We start from the raw sequence: 24,791 nt of genomic DNA on the forward strand, positions 1-24,791 counted from the left end.
CTTCTTAGGGATTTTACTTGTATTTCCTAAATTAGTCCATATAGTCCTATACATTTTATGAACAAGTAAACTGAGGCTTATTTGAGGAGGAGAAAATGGCAACCCATTCCAGTATGCCTTTCAGTCCCATGGACAGAGGAGCCTGGGGGGCTACAGTCCATGAGGTCACAAAGAGTTGAACATGACTGAGCCACTGAGCATGCATGCATGCAAAATATATAGAGAGCCAAGAATATACATTAATGTGAAATTATTAATGTGACATGATACTATTTCTCCTAACCAAATAAAGATGAGGTTGATATGTTTATAATAATTTTTGTATCCCTGGTATTTCTCCTTAATAATACATACTTTTTTATTGAGGTGTTCCTCATGATATGAGCAGTATAGTAATGATAAATAGACAGTATAGGGACATCTCTAGAAAAGGGCTAAGTTGGCGTCAACACAGATCTAATGGGAAAAGTTTTGGCAAGGTACTAATGAAGTGAAGGAAAATGGAGGGAGCAATAGTCCAGCTATACATGCTGAAAAGTCCATTTCAGAATTCTGTATAACCTAGTGGGGAATCCCTTTCTGCCTACCCTGGAAGCTCTGGTGAGCGAGGACGAGAGTGAAAGAACAGCTGGTAAAATATTCACGCAAGTAACCAAAAATATAACAAAGAAACAAACAAACAAAACCCTGGCATCATAAAGAGCTTGTTGAGTTAGAACTATTAACAGGAGATATCTGAGGAACTGGGAGAGAGATTTCATCTATGAGCTGCTCATTCCTTCTTTCTTCCCTACATTCATGGATTTTATACTATTTTAAAGATATAGAAAATCTACCAAAGTCAAGGACAAAGAGCAAAAAGTAGATGTTGTCTTGTGTTTAGGAGTTTTAGAACTGCTGATGTCTCTAAAGGTTTGAGGTCTCCAAGGCTGCCAAATTACCAATTAAATCCCCAGGATATTTATTGAAGTTTACTTAAAACAGCACAGTCTATTTAAGGCTTAACTTTTAAATCACACTTTAGTGGTCTTCTTTCAAAAATTCAGCTTGAGTAATTTTTGCTCAACCTGGGGCCTCAATGAGTTTAGTTATATATGTATGTATCAGAAACACACAGCCTCATTCCTGAAGATCATAGCACCAGGACAGACAGTCATACTTCATGCAGGTCATAAAGCCTTCCAACTTATCTGATAAAACTGTTTCCTCTTTCCCATGCTCAAAGGTAACTAGAGGGCAGGGTGGAAGGAAGGCTAAAAAAGGGAGGAGATACATGTATACTTATGGCTGGCTCATGCTGTTGTACAACAGAAACTAACACCACATCGTGAAACAATTTTATCCTACAATTTTTAAAAATTCCCCAAAATTAATTGGTTATTAGATAGACCAATTAGTCTCATTAAACATTCAAAAAATTGCCAGGGTGTCTCATATATACACATGGAACATTTTTTCTCAAATCGCAATGTAGAGTCATACTGATTATTAAAAGCAGGTCTGCTATTGCTTCAAATTCAAAGATGGGGTGGGTAGAGTAAGGGATGATGGGGACATGAAAGTATTTATTGCAGTGGTTTTCAATTCTGGTTGGACTCACCAGGGGAGCTTTAAATGTATATAGATTATGGTCTTCTTTCCTTTTTAGCCTACCCCAGGATCCTGATTTATTATGAATGGAATGGAGCTAAATGACTTTAATGAGATTTTCCACAATATGCATTTAAAAATGACACGTCACCTTTGAAGCAAAAGGGTCATACTCAAACAGCTGATGATTCCACTAGCAATTTCTGCAGAATTCCAAAGTTTGGGAAATGCCTTTTTTTGTACTATTCTTCATTTTAATATACTATATCCTTGTCTCTGATAATAAAGGTAGTCATTCTTTGTGAAGAAATTATTTTGAGAAATACAAACGAAAAGAGTGATATAATGGAAAAACACAAACACAAAAAATCATTAAATATGGCACGAGTCGAATTCTTAACTTCCTTGTATTTTCACTGACTCCTATAATACTTCTACAAAATATTTCAGTATTCTTTATGATGTAAAAATGTATGATAAATAGCATTACTTTTATCCAAGTGATAAATACAGTAAAATAATAAAATTTTTTAATAAAGGTCACCAATGAAATCTGTTTTCACAAAGATTAAAACATTTATATGAATTCAGATTAGCATAAACAAAAGGGGGTGGCAAATTCCACTGAGGTGTGCTTAAAGAATTTAGATTCCAAAAATGAACCCACTCATAGTAGCTGATTTACTTTAAGATTTTTGTCTTTTTAGTCTTCTTAAAAATGTATCTCAAGTCATATACTTGGGATTATCTTTGCCACAATCCCACAAATTTGACAGGTGTAATCCTAAACTAGTAGTTAGTCACCCACTCAAGTGGTTGAAAGAGGTTCTTTATAATTAAAAACTAATAAAAACTTAGATTATGGTGCTATTCAAGAGTACCATTAATAGTGCAAGTCACTTACATAAAAATAATTGTTCTAGCCAGGAAGGGGTTTCTGAACTGAACTAAGAGAGGAGGATAGAAGGAATATAAAAGAAAAAATATAGGTTTTTAAAAAAATCATGATTCTGGGAGTTCCCTGGTGATCTAGTGGTTAGGATTTGGTGCTCTCACTGCTGTGGTATGGCTTCAATCCCTGGTGGAGGAACTGATATTCCACAAGCCATGCAGGTGCAGCCAAAACTCAAAAAACAAAATCATGATTCTATAGAAGCTTCTCCATGTAAACAGATATGCCTGAACATATTTATTTAGACTCAATTGACTATTAAGACATAAAAAGAGAGAAAGCTGTCCAGATAAAGCTCAAGACCTCACAATCTACTTTATGTAAATGTGGTTTCTAGAAGTACTGATGTATCACTGAAGGGGTTATACGAAACCATATGAAGACAGTTTGATATAAGTGCTAAAATACATTATTGGAATTTTCCAAACTTGAAGAGTTCCAGAATGTAATACATTATACAGGACCCACATTATTCTGTTGTGATTTGTACGTTTAATCATATTGCATTTGGCTTAGTATCCAGAACACTGCATACGTGGTTCTTAACTAAGCGTTGCTCATCTCAGAGGAGGGCTTCCCTTCAGGAGCAGGCCGGGCGTCCGTGCAGAAGGAACCAGCACAGGAGAGCTGACTGGCCTGTCCTCTACGACTGAATGCACTCAGACCGCCAGGAAGGCAGGCTCAGCTGGCCATTGTATTTTATGCTTATTTTAAACCCATAACATAATTCAAAAGTTGCAGAATACTTTCCTCTCCACACTTGTAAATAAGCATTCCTCCATTTTAACAAAGTATACTAACAAACTAACTTTCAATATTCTATATGTTTCCGTGTTCCCTTACAACTTGGTGATAGGTCCATTAAATATACTCAGTAAGAGTTCTCATTGTCATCAATTTAATAACAAAATGGACAAGAACAATATGGTTGGCACAGTACCCAAAAGTTATCCTAGAAATAAGAAGTCTTATTCTTTCAAAGATAATAATTATATACATTTAAAAGAAAGCAAATAACTGATCAGAACCCTTTTTTATGAGAATCAAGGAAAAGGACTTGAAAAAAAGTTATCCTAGAAATAAGAAGTCTTATTCTTTCAAAGATAATAATTATATACATTTAAAAGAAAGCAAATAACTGATCAGAACACTTTTTTATGAGAATCAAGGAAAAGGACTTGAAAAAAAGTTTGCTTTTATTTTCTACTTAATCCTACACAAAATCACCTTTCTGTGCTAGTTAAGTAAGTGTAAATACGCAAATACATCTGATGTTTAGATAAAACTGTAACAAAGAATGATCATATGTAATCATTTATCACTGACAGCAATTGCTATATTTAAGAAGCAAATGTTGACTTCTACCAATTGATTTTCCAAAAAATCTCATGGAATATTCTGGTGCAATTATAGTAGAAGCATAACCTGAAATTTATTCAGTTTCCTCTAAAATATGTCATTTAACTTATTCTCACAGTAATTAAATTTCTTTCAGTTATATGAAGATTATTCTGGAGGTTAGAAAACTGAGACATTGGCAGATTAAATGATTTACTTATGCTCTAGATTTAGTGTAGGTACAAGACCAAGAAATCATACTACCTTTTTTCCCAGTGAATTTTGGAGCCTGAGGTTCAAATCCCAACTCTGCCATATACTAGTTGGATATGATTAAGCAAGTTCCATAATGCTGACCCTAAGTTTCCTCACTTGTGAAATGGAGAGAATATCTAATGTATCAAACTGCCAATGGGATTAAACAGTACAATGTGTGTACCAGACATGGGACCACCTTGGTACTCAGTAAATATTACCATAATTTTCACACAAAATATGAACTCTGGCATTTTAATAGTATAAATAAAATAGGAATAATTCAAGCATTACAATGCCAAGAACTAGTCATACAAACTGCCTTTCATGCTATATGATTTAAATAAATATTGCAAACAGTATGATGCATTAGAGAACGTTTTGTCCATGCTGAAAAATGGAGAACACATCTATTTATTTGAACTGGTAATCATAAGTTTAAATGACAAAGATAATTTAAACATATGCTTTCCTTTCAAGAATGAAACTGTTTTGTTTAGTGATCCTCTGAAAATTATACATTTTTCCAAATTAAAAAAAAGTACATTTGGAAAAGAATATATGACTGTGGAATGAATATTACACTCAAAATCGCTTTCTAGAACAAAGTCTTAGAAGTCTGTGAGAAAGATTCCTTTTGGAATCCTTCTCAAGTCTAAAGTTCTCAGAGTTTAGTATGAAAACTAGATATCCAGATGTACATAGAAATGACAAGTTAATCAGCAAATAATGAGCTCTCATCTCTGTAAAGAAGCTAGAACATCAATGTACTCTTTTGAACAAATAAATGATAAATTAGCTTGCTTCAAATAATCTTACTCTTGGTCCATTTGCTTGAAGCTTGGTTTTATTCTCGGTCTACCACAGTATGACACATGTACCATATATGTTTGGTACACACTATATTTAAAATAGTCCAAGGCAGAGGAACCAGAGATCAAACTGCCAACATCTGCTGGATCATGGAAAAAGCAAGAGAGTTCCAGAAAAACATCTATTTCTGTTTTATTGACTATGCCACAGCCTTTGACTGTGTGGATCACAATAAACTGTGGAAAATTCTGAAAGAGATGGGAATACCAAACCACCTGACCTGCCTCTTGAGAAACCTATATGCAGGTCAGGAAGCAACAGTTAGAACTGGACATGGAACAACGGACTGGTTCTGAATAGGAAAAGGAGTACGTCAAGGCTGTATATTGTCACCCTGCTTATTTAACTTATATGCAGAGTACATCATGAGAAACACTGGGCTGGAAGAAACACAGGGCTGGAAGAAACACAAGCTGGAATCAAGATTGCTGGGAGAAATATCAATAACCTCAGATACGCCGATGACACCACCCTTATGGCAGAAAGTGAAGAGGAACTAAAAAGCCTCTTGATGAAGATGAAAGAGGAGAGTGGAAAAGTTGGCTTAAAGCTCAACATTCAGAAAACGAAGATCATGGCATCTGGTCTCATCACTTCATGGGAAATAGATGGGGAAACAGTGGGAACAGTGTCAGACTTTATTTTTGGGGGGCTTCAAAATCCCTGCAGATGGTGACTGCAGCCATGAAATTAAAAAAGGCTTAGTCCTTGAACGGAAAGTTATGACCAACCTAGACAGCATATTCAAAAGCAGAGACATCACTTTGCCAACAAAGGTCTGTCTAGTCAAGGGTATGGTTTTTCCAGTAGTCATGTATGGATGTGAGAGTTGGACTGTGAAGAAAGCTGAGCACCAAAGAATTGATGCTTTTGAACTATGGTGTTGGAGAAGACTCTTGAGAGTCCCTTGGACTGCAAGGAGATCCAACCAGTCCATTCTAAAGGAGATCAATCCTGCATGTTCTTTGGAAAGAATGATGCTAAAGCTGAAACTCCAGTACTTTGGCCACCTCATGAGAAGAGTTGACTCATTGGAAAAGACTCTGATGCTGGGAGGGATTGTGGGCAGGAGGAGAAGGGGACGACAGAGGATTAGATGGCTGGATGGCATCACCGAATTGATGGACGTGAGTCTGAGTGAACTCCGGGAGTTGGTGACGGACAGGGAGGCCTGGCGTGCTTCGATTCATGGGGTCGCAAAGAGTCAGACACGACTGATCGACTGAACTGAACTGAACTGAACTGAAAGAAGCCTGAACATTTTATTCCAAGATAAATCTTGAATATAGAATATAGAATAAATCTTGAATCTAGAATAAAATAAATTTTATTCTAAGATAAATCTTGCTTGTCATGAAGCTGAAACTAGTTTCCTTAGTATACAAATCCAGCATTTACAAAGACGGTACCACTGAGAAGCTGGTAGAGGGGTTACAGCCAAGCACGCAAAGTGTTTTAACTTTACAAATAATTAAAATTTATTTGAAATGTTTTATGGAATACAAAATAACAACACAAAAATTCTTTTAATTAACAGCAAGTTTATAAAAGAATATTAAAATGAAATCTAAATATGAGGATGCTTAATTGATTTAATACTCTATAATATTTTACTTCAGTAAAAGTATTTTCAAAATCAGTTTATTTTTTTCAAGATCCACAGTTGGTTTTAACACCACAGGGGAATGTCTCATCTGAATTTTTTTAATAAACTGGTTCATCTACAATACACTTTACAAATGGATATGTAAATGGTAAACCCAATCATCTCTACAACTGATGTATTCCCTTATGGTTATAAAATGGCATCAGCAAATAAAGTATAATCATTTTTAGGTTAATTTCTGGAGATGGTGTTGCAGAGTGCTGCTAATAAGAAAACATGCTTTTTTCATTTCTTTTGGAATTACCATTATATATACCTTAAGGAGGGAGAAGGCAATGGCACCCCACTCCAGTACTCTTGCCTGGAAAATCCCATGGATGGAGGAGCCTGGTGGGCTGCACTCCATGGGGTCGCTAAGAGTCGGCACGACTGAGCAACTTCACTTTCACTTTTATGCATTGGAGAAGGAAATGGCAACCCACTCCAGTGTTCTTGCCTGGAGAATCCCAGGGACGGGGCAGCCTGGTGGGCTGCCGTCTATGGGGTAGCACACAGTCGGACACGACTGAAGCGACTTAGCAGTAGCAGTAGCAGCATACCTTAAGGAATAATTATGAGGTAGAGCTTTCTTCTTTTAAACCAAATTTTAGAACTAACTCAATTTGGTTATGTGTGCATGGGGCCAGGGGAGGGGGAGGTGGAACTATATCTAGAAGATAAAGCTGACACAGCTAAAAAACCCAGTCACTCTTAGCAAGCACTTCTTGTGCTGTGTAAATAGCTATGTAATGCCACATGCATCTGCAGTACAAAAGGGAAGAGGACCAACAGATTTGTATACCCCCCCCCAAAAAAAAGAGGAACAGAAACAAATAGTAGCTATGCCATTATTTCCCTAATTTAATGATACCATCTTAATACGAAGATCAGATGATCCCATCATATGATCAGTTTCAACCAATGATGTCTCCCTGCCGAGCTGGACTCAAGCTAAAGCAATGCAGCACCCAGGCAACTGAGACTCAACAGCTGTTGGCAGTCTTCCATCTTAATGATGTGGCTTTGCAATTTTACTGAAGTATAGAAAAAGAAGCTTGAACTAGATACAGAAGCAAGCCAAAGGGAGAACAAGAGAGTGGTATGAGTGGCACTTTAGGTAAGCAAAGTTATTAGGTTACAGTATACGCTAAACGAGCACTCCTGGCCGAAAAATAATAGACTGTGTTTCAGAGAAGGAAAGATAAAAAAAGATATAATCACAGGAAATTGCTTTATGGCACAATGTTCCATTTAGACAATTAGAAACAGACTGCAGTAGCTGTCGAAAAGGGAGCCAACTCCCACCAAAATGGCCAATAACATCCTTGATATTATAAAAAAGAATGAACGCATCCTTGAAACAAGGCCATTTAAAGGTCAGGCAGGCAGTATTAAAGTTTTCCCCAGAAGGAAAATAATAATATACGGCAAATGTTATTTGTTTGTATTGCCTCATGACAATCATTTGATCTAACTACTGATGAAATAAGTAGTAACACTGAAATGTAAGGAATCCCTGCACAGTAAGATCTGAACTTAATGTGGGTCCTCAAGTGTCCTTCCAAGAGTGAAGCAAAGATAACAACCCCCAAATGAAAAGGTAGACGCATCTATTACTGAAGAAACAAAAGACATTGAGCACATGGATTATTAAGCCTATGGATCCCCAATGCATCCCTAATCCCATAGCTATGTTTAACAGCTTGTGTACAAACCACTATTTTTATGCTCTGCTAATGTAATATGTCATTTATCATCTTCCGAAATTATTCACTGACCCACTTTGTTAATTAAAGCACTTATAGAAATCTCCTTGCCTTACAGAAACAGACCACCAGCTAAAGGAATAGTTCAGTTCCATCAAGTTGTAAGATTGTTTCTGTCTTAAAGAAAAAAATATTTTAAAAGATAGAGAAAGACAATGATTCTCTACTTTACTGTAAATGGAATCAACATTTTGTTCCATTTACTTAACCCTGGTCTTTTAACTTAGTGGCTACAGTCAGAAGAGAAAAGCATAAGATCATTAATGAAAACCAAAAAGTGAATTAAAATTATAATTTTAAAAATTCTGAGACACAGCTCACTGCATGAAGACTCTCAGTATAGTTTTACATGGATCAGTGTCAACCTTTAGAAGGGGAGGGGGGCAGAGTAAATAAAACCTGTGGTTTATTCTTAACCAGAGATCTACAGCAGATACATAAAGTCAGAGAGAAGGCACAGGCTAAAGATCCTGTAGTAGAGGTGATGAACAAGAAGAAAATACTTTAACCCTCCAACCAATCTTTCCTGCTTCTATGACAAGTGTTCAGAGTCACTTGGAGGAATAAAAAAAAACGCCTAGCTTTGAGACTGAATAAAGATATTAAGGAAAAGCAGAAAAATGAAGTGGAGACTTTTTTTTTTTTGTCTTTACTTGGTTAAGCCAAGGAAATTTGCCCTGCTCAGGCATCTCTTCCCAATGCAGCAAATTTAGGCATGAGCTATAGGCTGCAAACTGAGCTTGGAAATGGTGCAGGGGAATGATGGAGGGAAGGGAGGAGGAAGTTGCCAGCTCTGAGGCTGATGGTTCTACACTGAGCCTCACAAGCAAGGGCCTAAAGGGATGCTCCTCATACCTTTCTTTTCCGTTCCATACGTTCCCTGGGGATTTTCCGTTGTTTTTTCCTCTCTCTCTCCAGGTTTTTCTCCTTTTCATCCAGTTCAGCCTCTCGAACTTTTTTAATAGAAGCAGCAGCGTGAGCCATTTTTGCAGAGGAGAGCAGCAGGAGCAGTTGCGGCAGCTCAGTTTCCACTCCCCAGCAATCCAGGTGATATTAGAGCTGGATGGGGAGGAGATTTTCCCCACCAGTGCAATGGCTGGCAGCCAGAACACTCACAAAATAATCCACTCCGCCCCCGAGCTAGGTCGGAATCTTGCTCCAGCCTCCGCAGCATTCATAATTCACAAGGTACCAAGGTCTGCGGCCAACCCCCTCCAGGAGCGCACACCTGCACACACGCGGGCATAGGTGGGCGCCCACACTTAGAAATGGTCCCACGGGGAAGGCGGAGCACTAGATTCCGAGCTCTTCAGCCGTTGGATGGCCGCAAGGGCAGACAAGCATCCTACTAGTTGAAAAAGCCTTCCTCTTAGACACACATCACCAATTGGAACGGTCTTTGGGGACTCCTCCAGACAGTCTGTGTCTTCCAACTGGAGCCAGGAAGAGGCCACCGTGGAACTGGAAGGGGGTGGGTAGTTGATTGCCGCTTGCAACCACACCTCTATGCAGGGTGAGAAGAAAATGGTGCGGTCTTGCTAAATGACTCGCTGCTGCTACTGCTGCTGCTGCTGCCGCTGCCGCTACTGCCGTTGCTAGGGCTGCTCTGCTGTAGCACATGACATGAATTCCCGTCTCTTAAATCTCTCAGCCCTTCCCCTCTCCAAGGGTCATTTAAGAGGGAAGAATCAACGCTGCAGTTCGGGGGGAACACCAGCGCAGTTGGAGTCACTTGCCACTGCCAGAGAAACACGGGGGTGAGCCCGTCTGGGAAGGGCTGGGAATACTGTCACGCGTGAGCCCGCATTAGGGAGCTGCGTTAAGCAGGGAATGGAAAGGAGCTGTCAGCGAGTACACAGTATAATCTGGACTCAGCCAGGTTATCCTGGGAGAAAGAGGGGGCCCTCCAAAGAGGGAGAGGAGAGCAGAGGCAGAGAAAGGGAGAGAGAGAGAAGCAGGCCACACCTGAAGTCACTCTCCATCATTCTGAGGCACACAGGTACTCATCATTCATTACCAAAGGCTTTCCTTAAATACAGAATTAACTAACGTGATGAGGTCATGCAGGATTAATATTTCTGGATGTTCCTGCATGTATACCCAAGAAAGAGATGCAATGAAAGGAGAGAAAGGATACAACCTGTTAATTCAAGAAGATGCAGCTCTGTATACTGTTTTAATTGCTTATAGTACCAGTCTTTTTGCTTAGAAGTTTACAATTTTATCTAGGGCCAATAAAATGTCACTCCTTTCTTAATTATTCATCTCTGGACTCTAGAGTCATAACACTGCGTTGAACACAGTGGATTATGGACCCCTCCATCCCTACATATAATCACACAGTTGTCTCATTTTAGAAGAAAATTTTAACTAGTACTATAATTGCTGACATTTAAACAATAGAATCCTATCCTACTTATATCCTATTATTAGGAAAAAGGTAAAATATTAAAAGTGCTCTTTTACAAAATGGCATATTTTTGTATCCTAATTCTATGACATATCTACCCAGATAAAGGAAAATGTAATGTTTCATTTCCAATATTACATGAAGAGAGTAACTCTTCTGGGAGGGAACATACTAATTTTCTATACTGTGGGTCGTCTCTACGTATTTTACCTATTACAACATAATTTGTAATTTTTCATTTTTACCTAAACTGAGTTGAAAGAAAGGATTAATACAATATCCCATAAGCAAGCAAAATGTACTTCATGGTAGTTCAGGGAAGTGGTCCCCAACCTTTTGGGCATCAGGGACAGGTTTCATGGTAGACAATTTTTCGATAGCCTGGGATGGGGGGAAGTTTGGGGGATGATTCAACCACATTACATTTATCGTACACTTTATTTCTATTATTATTACATCAACTCCACCTCAGGTTATTAGGCATTAGATCCTGGAGGTTGGGGACCCCTGATACAGTGAACCCTGCACTTAAATCAGACTCAAAAGTCAGTCAAAAAATAGAAATAATTGCCATGGCATGAGCCAGCATTGTATTGGCACCATGAAGATTCACAGGTCGGTTAACTTTCAGCCAGCATGACTAGTTTTTTTATATATGATGAGCATAACTTTCTCTGACTTGACCAGCTGAGAATTCATCTTCTAAAAAAAAAAAACAAACAAACCAGCTTATTAACTCCCTCCTCTGGAAAATCTTGTATGTCTTTACAAAGAACCATACATAGATATTTAAGTTCCTTAACCAGGTGAGTCGTTGCCTTCCACTTGATATAAGATAATTCAAACATTTTCTCCTCTGAGGGTCTTTGAGATAATCATCTGTGATGGTATCAAAGCCGTTATTAGCAATGAAAGTGGTTCAGTGAGAATAAAAGACTGAAGCACAGGGTGATCCTAATGCCATCTGGCATTCTCTTTTCCTCTAAACATTTTTTTAAATGTTTACAACCAACAAGTCTTACTTGATTTGTGAATATCCTTTTAACTTAATAACATGAATCCCAACAAACTGTACTTGAGTCTCCTAAAGCAGATTCTCTTTAGTGAGAATCTTTCTGGGCTTGTCTGGGATGATGCCTGTCCCACACCCCTTTAGAACCTGCTTATACTGGATCACAATATCTTCTCCTCTCTATAAACCTCCCCAGAGGAAAACGAAAAACCACAAGCACAGCTAGAGAGGAAAGTGGGGAGTTCCTGCTGTTAAAAGCATTTGTTTGTTTCATTAGCCTTTAATGAACTCAATAGGCCTACTTGTAAAAGTGGACAATATCAGTTTAATTATCTGATTTTCTACAACCAGGAGAATTACACATTTTTAAAACTACAATCTAACAACTTTACAAAAAAATTTTTTAGGCATAGTTAACAAAGTCTTAATCCTCTAGATTCCCTCCATTTTTCTACAAAAAGTATGAGAGCTCTTTTCTTCATTCTGTCACATGAAGAAAAGGTAATGAATCAGATGTTAGTTTGACATTAATCTTTCACAAAGCACCATGATTGCCAGATCTTTAAAAACAATAATTACACTACTTTGATTACATTTTCTCATAATATCTTTGCATGCAACTCAGGGAGCAAAGTCACCGTGATTTTACAGTTGAGGACCCCAGAAGGCCAGTGACTTGCTCCAGATAGCCCTCCCCAGGAATGGAAGGAAGGCTGAGGTTCCGTGTTCTTAAGTCAGCCCACCTCGGGAGAAGGAACCCACCCAGAAAGCCTCACTATGGGCTCTCCTACTCAAATTACAGGAAATCTCGGACTAGTATGAATACACTTAAATAAAATAAACTGATCACACGTTCTTTTTTAGCCCGTGATTTTTCATTCATCTTTTTCCCAATCACAGAAAGTTTTCTTCCCACATAAGATGGATAGATGCACATAATCCTTTTTGGAGTGTCAGATCGGACATTCCTATCCAGTGATAATGTTGCCTCTCTACTACTGACTTATTTAATAGTAAACTGTTGAGAAAATCATTTTATAAAATCATTCCTTCTTGTATATTTGTGTTGCTCACACCTTCCTAGGATTTTCTATTTGAATGGAAAAAAAAAAAAAAGTCTCAATTTTCTGAACAAAGAGAGCAGCATACACTCACCAGCTGACCTCTGCAGAGACAGGGCACCAGGTTCCAGTCCCAGGAGCTCCGGGCCATTTAAATGATGCATGTACCACAAAAAAAGGAGTCTTCCCATCAAGCCTCTAGCAGAGAGAGAATACTGGCTGAATTCTGAACTTGTAACAAAAGCTGCTTCCTTTTACAAAGCATTTTGGCCATCACTGGGATAAGCTTGTGTCTGCCTTCAAAGTAAGGAATGCACTGTCGTTTACATTTAAACTTGAGAGCAAGCTTAGATAGATTGCCCTTCAGAGAGGACATACTTCACTTTAAAGACAGGAGAGAAAACGGCCATTTGCTGTTCTCAGTCTCTAGCATTCCATTGATCCAGAATCCCAAGAAAATCCTCCGCAGACATCAGGCATCAGTCGGGACGTTGTTCAATAACAACTGAGCTAGCCATATGCAGTTTAACCTCCCTGCCTCTGCCCAGCCTCACCGGGGTGAAGCAGCTATACAATTAAACAGCATATCCTGTCACTCCTCCACAGATGGAAAGTGGATGGTGAGTGGGAAAAGAAGCAAAGGCACTACAAAGACTTAGACCATCACCTAATCAGGAAAAAATAAAAGGCTCTGCTAACTTGCACTATGAACCAAGAGTTCATTCTATTCAAGTTCAAGGGTGTTTATCCATATTTAAAAATGTATGTGTGTTCTCAGACAAATGAATGGTCAGGGTAAGGTAAAGTGGACCGAATGAGTGACTACCTTGACATATCACCGCCCAATTTGTTTTGTTGTTGTTTAGTCACTAAGCTGTGTCTGACTCTTTTGCAACCCTATGGACTATAGTCCACCAGGCTCCTCTGTCCATGGGATTTCCCAGGCAAGAATACTTGAGTGTGTTGCAATTTCCTTCTCCAAGGCATCTTCCTGACCCAGGGATCAAACCCGTGTCTTCTGCATTGGCAGGTGGATTCTGTACCCACTGAGCCACCAGAGAAGCCCCCAGTCTGTTTCACTCGAGCCAAACCAAAAGTCAATTTGATAACACAAATTAATAAAGCAGAGCTTGCTAGTAATGTAATAGGTCCTACTTTCTGTAGGGAGATGACTTGGTTAAAATTACAATACCCAAATCGTGTCTTCCTTCCACTTCTGCCTGAGGAATGGAAACAGTTTCCATAGCTCAGGACGGGCTTCCCTGGTGACTCAGCGGTAAAAGAATCTGCTGCCATGAAGGAGACTCGAGATCAATCCCTGGGTCAGGAAGATCCCCTGGAGAAGAAAATGGCAACTCACTCCCGTATTCTTGCCAGAGAATTCCATCCACAGAGGAGCCTGGCTACAGTTCATGGGGTTGCAAAAGAGTCCGACACAACTGAGCGACTGAACAACAAAATCATAACTCAGGATGGAGAAGCAGAAGTGGTCCCAAGGCCCTCACCTTCCAGCCTCTGAAACAAGCTCACAGCACTTCTGAGGTTTCCCAGAAACTTTCCAGCTGGTAACAATGGTAAGGGCACAAGGAGTGAAAAACTTCAAGCCACACAAATTATAGGAGATAAATAGCTAACACTTTGTCAGCACAGGCCTTGGCTCTACGAGGACAGTCAGGGGATCGTGGGCAGCAGCCACATCTGTAACAGTGAGAGGTAAGAGGAAAGCACAGACAGAAAAGGGAAAATCAAAAAAGCCACAATTCAGAAGAAAAAAAGAAACACAAGCCTATCTCTCCCTGAATTTTGCCAACCCTCATCTCCAATCATTCATTCCCCAAGTGCAAATTTAGATGAACAAAGATGACTGTTCCTCAGCCTCACTGGTGAAGATGGGAGCCTGTGGGCACGGGTTGTATTTGCCCGTCGTGAAAAACTTCTGACAGAAAATCCCTTCCACTGAGGCTTCTTATTCAAATTTATTTTCTTGTGCTCAGTTGGACAGGAAATAAAGAAACAAATTCATTCGGGAATCAGAAAAGCCCCACAACGCTAAAAATCTGTCTTCCTTTTAATCTACACTATAATACCTTAGATTAAAAGCCTAGGAATTAATCTTAAAAAGCGCTTCTAAAATATTTTTCAAATAAAAACTTTCTCCCCATCCTCACCTCATTACTGCACAGCTTATCTCTGGTGCCATCTTTTCATCAAATACAGTTACTGAAGGCCCATAAGAGCCAGTCAAGGAGCACTGGGGATCTCGTAGTGAAAATGGCAATCTCTGCCCTCATGGAGAAGAAAATCCAGGTGTTACATATTCTCAGACTTCCTTGCGGCATCTCAGTCTCTTTGTATTGTCTAGTTTCTGGAACTATGAATATTCAAATCTTGACTAGAAAGCTCCTTCCCAAGGTTCACGTGCCTTGTTTCAAGTTTGCAACTATTTCTTAGATATCTTCAAATGTCTTCTCGGGACTACACTCTTCTTTTAATTATTTAAACTTTTATTCTGAAAAACATAATGATCATGGGTAAGAAAGACCCACAGTCTATTAGGGATTGAAATATTGGGGTTAAGTTCTAATCCCTCCTGAAATTTTACTGTTATGTTTTTAACAACATAAAACTTCCCTTTGGGGTTTGTAACAGCTTTTTATAAAAACTCAGAATGTGTTTCTCAACCTTTTTACTTTGGTAAAGTAAAGAACACTGAATTGTGGTTAAAATGTAAAAATGCAATCCCAAGCCTGTTAGTCCTAAAGAACCCTGAAGATATTTTTGTGTGCCTATTATCCATAAAGGAATTTCTATTTTAGAAATTTTATTTTTACTCAGGAATTATTACTTGACAGTAGCTTTAGCATCTCAAAGGAAACAACTTATTGGTAAGGGAGAGGAGTCTGATCACTACTTGAAGGCTTATATCTGTACAATGTCAATTACAGAAGTGCCACTGAGATAGTTTGACAGAACACGTTTTAGTTAGACACAAAAACAGATTATTTTCTTGATTGTGACAAAATTATTTTTAATTCTTATTCTTTGTGTGAATCCAAATTAAGCCATGTGTATCCTAAATTTTTGTGAAATAACGTATTTGCATATAAATCAGTAAGGCTTAAAAGCCCATGAGTGGGGGGTTTAAATGAATGGGCTATTATTCTATACTTTTTATGGACCATGAATTGTAGCCCTCTAACTCATTATTCCTGGCCAGTAAATTATTAGCCAAAAGGTCTCGTTGTTTTTCAAAATTAACCATATAAAAAGGGCAAAGTGTAATCTTAGAGTATAAGCAAATAAGATCAAATATCCAATCAGTGATAGACATTTCAGATCTCTGATTTTCCAATCTAATGCATTTATCATTAAAACAGGCACATAAACACTTTCTAGAGTTTCAACAACCACTTTAGTGCCTAGTAGAGTTTCTGTGATACTTCAATAGGTATAAAAGACATAAAATATGTTGTTTCAATAATACAAGCATTTAAAAAAAAAATCCCCTTGTGGCAGAATTGCTGGTACCAGAAAACTGAAGTACCATAAAGTGTTACCATTATATCCATAGGTAGTTAGAAAGTTTTATAAAGATCTGGATTATTGTTGCTTCTGGTGCTACTACATATAGTTAGCCATCTCCTCTCTGACTCACTGAGTGTCCATGAACTGTTTCACAAAAAATGTTCTTTTTATTGCAACCTTTGTTTAATTAACCTATAAATAAAATCTGTTGGTAGGCAGTCAATGTTTCTTCCTTTAGGCATGACCAGCACTTTTCATTTTATACTTACTCATGCAAAGTCATAGTCCATGAATAGGGAGCCAAAGTACAAGATTTAACCAAACTTTCTTTGGAAACCACATTTTAGAGGTAAGGCATGGTCAAGTCTTTTCTGTGACCTGGTGAAATCAAATATCACTTTGAAATCAAACCAATCATGGAAATACTAAACACCGACATACACAGTACGTGTTTCCAGCTACTGAAACACACTAGCCATGTTGGATGAATATAAAGAACTTCTTAATAGCAACAAATAACTGACGTGATAACAAGGAATTCCTAGGCAAAACTGAAGGAAAATGGAACTACCGGGAGATAAAATAAGCAGAGAAATTCCTTTTGTTTTCTGAGTGTATTTCCTAGAAAATTTGAACTTTCATTTTGCAAAGTTCATCAGCAAGAGGGCAGAAATCAGGGAACTCTACTCAGTGCTCTGCGGCAAGGAAAACCAAAAAAGAGGGGATATATTGGATTGGCCAAGAAGTTCAACAAACTTTTTGGCCAACCCAGTATTTATACATACAGCTGATTCACGTTGCTGCTCAGCAGAAACTACCACAACATTGTACAGCAACCACGCTCCAATAAAAAGTAATTTTAAAAAGGAAGGCAGAAATCAAAGAGCAATCAATGTCTATACAAGGTGCAGAATCATTTAAGTACCTCCCCACAACAAAAAGCTACATTCTCAAGCTAGGAATAGAATAATAAATAAGCAGGCCCGTTCAGCAGAGGTTTTATTGCCTGGAGTTTGAACAAAACTCAAACCCTGAACTTGGATCAGGGTGATTTCCAAATGATTTGTGACCACAGAACCTGGGAGAACTAAATACGTATCTTCTCTGAAGAAGTTACCTTCGTCCTTGGCCTCAAATTATCTACATAAATTAATTTTTCAAGTACCTGCCTGCAATCAAAGACAACCAAACATACAGCAAAAACCACAGAGCAGAGAGACAGACCTATAAAGACTTGAACAAAAGGCAACTATGAACAAGGCACAGACACAAAAGAGATAAATTAAAGGAAAAAATAATCAGTTCTGGTTCCCCAAAGTAGCATTACGTAGATTAGAAGTTAAATAATCTGAACTCTTCAAGCACAATCTTATCTCATTTTTTTCTGTACCCTTCCACCAAACTACACTATTTGCATAAGAACAAATAGCAATAAATGTTAAATAAATGGGCAATATAAGCATCAAATGAATTGTAGAAGCAATATGTACTATAGGACTTTAGAACAATATACTATTTCTTAATAAAAAGTTTTAACAATGAAGTAATAAATCTTAGTAAAGAATTGCATCCTTAAATATTTGATAATTCAAAAATGGCACCAAAATCTAATAAATACATGTTACTGAAAAAATACAATAGAAATACTTTTCACAAGTTACAAGTTTTATATAAAAAACAAACTTGATGGCTTAGGTAGAAACTTTAGACAATGTTCAACCAAACTTTGTAAAATAGAAACAACTATAGAGAGTTTTTTCGGAGAAGGCAATGGCACCCCACTCCAGTACTCTTGCCTGGAAAATCCCATGGATGGAGGAGCCTGGCAGGCTGCAGTCCATGGAGTCTCGAAGAGTCGGACATGACTGAGGGACTTCACTTTCACTTTTCACTTTCACGCATTGGAGAAGGAAATGGCAACCCACTCCAGTGTTCTTGCCTGGAGAATCCCGGGGACGGGGGAGCCTGGTGAGCTGCCGTCTATGAGGTCACACAGAGTCGGACACGATTGGAGTGACTTAGCAGCAGCAGCAGCAGCATAGAGAGTTTTTAATGTTTCAAGTCTGTGATACATTCAGATTTCAGTGTCTTCAGAGAAAGGGAATGAGTTTTCTTCCTCCCCTCATTTCTTAAAAAAAACATAGAGTAGAAGTTCTAACACACCTTTACTTAATAAAATGTCTCTATGCTCTCTATGAATACTGACTAATGCTCACTGTGTATTAAAAGCTTGTAGCTTATTAGCTCTTGAATATTATGTGTATATTTTTCTCCTACCAGTAAAGTTGTATGCTTACCAAAAGCCAGGTATGTTTACTACTAATCTTTTTAATCTCAGTTGTAACTTTATTGCAATTATATAATATAAATTAATAAATCTTTTCTAATGAAATATGGGTGCAAAAGAGTTGTTTCATGAAAATTAACATAAATGCTTTGTAAGAACTTGATGAAGATGAATCCTAACAAATATTACTGTTGAATTATAGGTATAATTATTAAACTTGCTGAAACAAATGTAAAAGATGGGGGAAGTGGCTTTAAAAATCTAGAAATCATACAAGCAGATTGTTTTGAAAATGTCTTTAACTTCTGACTCCAATTAAAAGATATCAAACTGGAAAATAGAGATGAGACAATACCTATGAGTATGTATGGTTAAAAAAGATAAGGTGAAGCCCCAAACAGTGGCAAGTTCGTAAACAAAATATTCTTAGATGAAATGTTATGATCTTACATCAAACCATCGGTAAGAAAAATTCCAATGTATACATTTCAAGTTAAAATAAAATGTTTTAAATATGTATGTATCATTATTTTTGATTCTCCACATTAACCATCTTTTTGTTTTTTTACTAAGGGATTAAATAATAGTTTTGATAATGTTACAAAATAAAGTTTCTTTTGTGTGGTAAAGGGTCTTGAGTTTGGGTTTTGAATTCCAACTTTGGCCTTATAACTTTGGGTATATTATCTAGTCTACAAAGACTTCAATCTTCCTTTTAAAAAATATAAATGGGGATAATGTCTATCAAATAGAATCAAGAGAACTCGTGCACATATAACATCTGTTCTGAGGGAAAAAAAAGAAAAACATGAATATAAAAGCATGAAAGGGAAGCAAATTCAACTGTAAAACACAAACACAGGAAATAGGACATGAGATAGAATAACCCTTCAAAATAGTGTGTGTAGATAGAAAATGCTGATCACTTTGGATAACCAACATCATTAATAAACTCACACTTCTCAGGACTATATGTATAATGAAAGCCAACACAGTCCTTGTAACACAGAATAAATCTTAAAGTCAATGAACACGTGCTATGGTCTGAATGTTTGTTCCTTAACCCCAAAATTCACAGGTTGAAATCTTAATACCAAATGTAATGACATTATCAGGTGGGCCTTCAGGAGGTTAATTAGGTCATGAGTGAGATCAATGCCCTTATAAAAGATACCCCAGAGAGCTCCCTGCCTGCCTTCCACCATGGGGGAATACAGCGAGAAGCCTGCCACCTGGAAGTGGGCCCTCATCTCATCTGACCGTGTTGGAACCCTGATCTCAGACTTCCAGACTCCAGAACTGTAATAATGCATTCCTGTTGCTTATAAGCTACCCAGTCTGTATTTTGTTATAGTACCTTGAATAGATAACACATGTGCCTCGGAAAGTATTCATTAGCCCCTATAAAAGTACGACTTTTTAGAGTTGTATTGCTTAAATGAATTAAGTACCAAAGACTTAGACCAGGCCTCAATCAGAATAAAGGGACATCCTACAAAAGCTTCACTCTGATTGGAAAAACAAAGAACAATTACCGTCTGGCTACTGGGGAGGCACAGTTCCAAATGGAAGGTTCCGTAACGATTCTTTTGTAAATAGATTTATAACCAAGGCAAAGTAATAAACAGGTAGGAGATGGAATGCTTTTTCACTCTCATAATTAATCGCTAAAATTCAATTTTAGTAAAGAGCAACAACTACACAGTCTATCCGTTTGGCACGCCTATGAAATACTGTGAGAAAAATCGGTCAAAATAAATGCCTTTGCCTCCTACTGTACAGCACAGGGCATTCTGTTCAATGTTATGTGGCAGCCTGGATGGGAGGGGAGTTTTGGGGGAGAATGGATACATGAATGGGTACAGCTGAATCCCTCCACTCTTCATCTGAAACTGTTCATCTTGTTCGTCTGAAATTGTTAATCAGATATACTCCACTTTAAAATAAATAGTTTAAAAAAAAAGTCTTTTCCATTCCTAAGATTGGAAATAAAACTGCCATCTTTCCTGAAACAAAACAAACAAACAAGACATACAACCACACAGTAGGAATTATAATTGAAGACAAAAACCTGTGTGAGGAACTTTCGTAACTCGCACATTATTCTGCTCATATTTTTTCCTGCAGTGTCAGCATTAGGATTTTCACAGAGGGAAAAATATTTACAACACTACTCAAGAAGAGCTGACTTTGAATTTGGAAGAATATTTTTGGATAAATCAGAGCCGAGAGTTTCGATTATCTTCCTCACCTCACTGGGGTTTCTGCAGAGGCATTCAGGGGCTCTTCTGAAATTAAAGCAGCTCCATGCGTATCTCCTCTATGTGTTGGAAAACTCCATTTTAGGAAAAGGATCTGGTGCTTAAACAGACAAACAAAAACTAGAAAACTGAAATCTAGTGTGCTTGTGCTCAGTCTTGTCTGACTCTGAGATGCCATGGACTGTAGCCCGCCAGTAGCTCCTCCTGACTGTAGCTCCTCTCTCCATGGAATTTTCTAGGCAAGAATACTGGAGTGGGTTGGCATTCCCTTCTCCAGGGTATCTTTCCAACCCAGGGGTCAAACCCACATCTCTTGCATCTTCTGCATTGGCAGGTGGATTCTTTACCACTGAGCCACCTGGGATCAAAACATTCAATTCCTCAAATAATACTTTAGAGCAACTGGATTTAATAGTTTATATCAGAGAAATAAACTATGTAAATTTGTAGTCATGTGTGTAAACAGAATGATAGAGTTTGGCAGCCCTCTGCTGGCTGAAAGATATTAAATCCAGTTGCTCTAAAGTATTATTTGAGGAATTAAATGTTTTCATAAGGATTACAGGACTCCTTTAATGCTTACTATATGCGTATTTTTGTTTAGTGGATATTTTCTGTTATTGCAGAAGAGAGACAGGAAATATCCTCTCTGCCAAGCCATGTAATGTAACATCTAACTAGAAGAATATAATGGAGATTATTACTAAAATACCTTGCAGTTTTCTTAAAAACAGAAATTGAAAAAAGCAAGTAAAATTTGCAGACAACAAATACATTTGAAGGTTCTCAGTTGTCAAATCCCAAACCAAGATTTCTCTTAATTAAAAATTACCTGTTGATGGAGTCTTAAACTGCCTAGTAATATGCACTGTCAGATCTAATCTTACATACATTTGACTAATAAAATATAATCAGGCCTTTTGCTTAGAGTAAGTAAATTTCTAAACATGATGGTAGAATCACTTTAGAATATTCAACTGTTAGTTTGGATGTGCAATTTCTGAAGCAAGCCAGGTCCTAGAACAATACTATTTTCACAAAACCTGTTTCACAAATCAACTTTCATGCTTATTAAACCCAATTGGAAAATTATTTGTTGTATATTTTGAAGCCTTAATAGTAAGCCTTAAAAATGAATGAGCCTTGAAATAGTCTCTTTAAATCTTGGATTAATTTCTGGTTAATTCATTGGAAGGACTGATGTTGAAGCTGAAACTCCAATACTTTGGCCACCTCATGCAAAGAGTTGACTCATTGGAAAAGACTCTGATGCTGGGAGGGACTGGGGGCAGGAGGAGGAGGGGACGACAGAGGATGAGATGGCTGGATGGCATCACCGACTCGATGGACATGAGTTTGGGTGAATTCCGGGAGTTGGTGATGGACAGGGAGGCCTGGTGTGCTGCAGTTCATGGGGTCGCAAAGAGTAGAACACGACTGGGTGACTGAACTGAACTGAATTTTATTTCACATATCCAATCTTTTCAAAATCCCATCTTCCTGTTGTATCACTGAGGATGGGATATGCCCAGCCTCTGTCATTACTGCTTCCTAAAACTAACTGATAAGGTTTTGCCCAGTCCACAGTCTTCAATGTTCCCATCCTCACAGCAGAGGCCACTTGATATTCACTTTCAAATTTTTTTCATCTTGTCCCAAGGCAAAAAGGGTTTAGGAATTAATTTCCAATTATCTAAAATGCAGGACCAACTCACTTTTATATCTCAGTTTAGATAACTTGGTTTATGCTTTAATGTCAAAATTTAATCTCAACCTGGGGTAGTAAAATTATGACTTCAGAAGTGCTACTGACAGGGATTCCCTGGTGGCTCAGATGGTAAAGAATCCACCTGCAAGCAGGAGACCTGCGTTCCACAGTTGCCTGTCACCAACTGCCCATCATTCTACCAAATACCGGGAACAACCCTCCTCCCAAATTTCCATCTCCATGCCTTACCTATCTGCTGGGACACCCCTGTCACATACATTAGATCCTCTCAGTATGTTTGGATTATCACCTATTTCCTGAGGCCACTTTCTACCACCACCCTAACTACTGAGTATACCAAGTCTCACTGTTTTCTGTTTCTGCTGCTCACTGTTCCTAATGAGACACTGCTGGAGGAGTCCCAAGGTACGGTGCTTACTACCAAAATAATGTTCTTCACCTTCACCCACTATATTTTTATTTCATTTATATTCAATCACAGGACACTTCACTTGATTTTTTTAACGATCCTCCCTTGTCCTCCAGTTTTTCCTCCATTATATCTGCTTTTCACTCTTCTTCAAAACAACTGTCCAGATTTATAAAGCTCTTTTGTGATATTAAAGTTTTCAATTTTCTTTTTAAGGTGAAAGTCTGCTTTTCCTTTTCTCCTTATTTCCCAACTGAAAAGTCCCATGATGTCTTCATCAAATCATAAATCACTAACTTTTGGGGGGAAAGACTATGACATTTCCCCTGGGGAACAGTAACACGAAGTAGGGGTTACATTCTTAGCTTGATACTGAAACAAGAACCAGACTAGGGGACTGATCACGTGGGCAAAGCGGGTTTACCCTTCAATCTGCTTCTAACGTTAATACTCATCACAGCCCAAGTCTCTTAGAGCCTTGATATTTTAAAAAGCACTGCCCAAGTCAGCATTTTGTCTGTTTTCCAAGGACAAGAATGAGAGGCATGTAGGAGGATAGGGACAAAAATGACAATTCATATTTTTTAACTTCCTAAAATCTTTTACTATAAAACTAGGCTTAAACATCTTCCTCTTATTTTGTAGTTAAATAAACATTCATATGTTTATAAATATTGAATAAACGTTCAATATTTCATGAAAAATTTATGCAATATCCTTAAAAATGACTAATGGATACATCTAATGTATATACTCTATCAACTTAATACAGCTGACTTTTAAAACAGTGGCAATAAAAGCTAATATTCCTAAATATGAATCAACCATTCAGGCACAAATTATATCCAGGAATGCATTTCCAGAAATCTTACATGCTCAAAAGTACTAAGCATTACTTTAACTGGATTTTGCTTAGTGTCAAGCAAGATTCTAGATTATTTAAGTCATTTATAGTAAATTCACAATGATGCATATACTGGAGCAACTTTTGATTACTTCCAAAAATTGCTTTTAAAATGTCACTTATATTCTTTTTTATCTCAAAAACGTTTTCTACTTAGAAGAAATCTTCAGTCTTAGATATCACTATATTTAAAACTACCTTTAACTATATTTAACACTACATTTAATGCTACATTTAAAACATTTGATGTTTTTGTACCACAAATGCTATCAAAGTTGCCATCAATTCCTGGCCAGGTAAGCATTTACTTCTTAGCTTTTAATGCCATGTCTTTTCTTCTATGAATGTTATAAAAAATTAAATAAGTGGAAAAATATGAGAAATTTCAAGTCAACATGACATAAGCCATGTCAAGTATTTATGTTCCAAATTGAGGCCAGTTTCATTTTATGTAATGGGTTCCAGCAAATCACACTGCAAAGAGAGCTCTATTTGTGACTTAACCCATCAGGAGTAGACAAAACAAGGATGTATTCACATGGGTTTGACAAAACAGATAATATTTTATTACTGATTCTTCTAAGTAGATGAAGGTAAGTAAATTAATATAAAAAAGAAGAAAAGTAATTCTATGAAGGACAGTAGAAAATAACTGGACATATGTTGCATTAACTTTTTATTTTGCCCTGTTCCATTCTCCCTGCCTGCCCTCTCCATGTGTCATACGTTTCTTTTAGCTCAAAAAAAAAAGAGAGAGAGAGAAAAATTAGATAG

The 24,791-nt window shown here is 37.7% G+C and overlaps 1 protein-coding gene across 4 annotated transcripts in view; it reads right to left on the reverse strand.

Moving 5' to 3' along the window:
• The window catches only part of ANK2 (ankyrin 2), a 585,830-nt gene that overhangs the window by 275,389 nt on the left and 285,650 nt on the right, over positions 1-24,791 (reverse strand). Inside the window, exon 1 of one of the 4 annotated variants that reach the window (XM_024993485.2) lies at positions 9,275-10,336. The exons of the other annotated variants lie outside the window; for them this stretch is intronic. Within the exon in view, the coding sequence (XP_024849253.1) occupies positions 9,275-9,403 (129 nt within the window). The 5' untranslated portion in view covers positions 9,404-10,336. Of the gene's footprint in view, positions 1-9,274; positions 10,337-24,791 lie in introns of those variants that run through there. 4 annotated transcript variants of the gene reach the window in all.

This window comes from Bos taurus, chromosome 6 (assembly GCF_002263795.3).
Source record: "Bos taurus isolate L1 Dominette 01449 registration number 42190680 breed Hereford chromosome 6, ARS-UCD2.0, whole genome shotgun sequence".
Taxonomy (NCBI): domain Eukaryota; kingdom Metazoa; phylum Chordata; class Mammalia; order Artiodactyla; family Bovidae; genus Bos; species Bos taurus.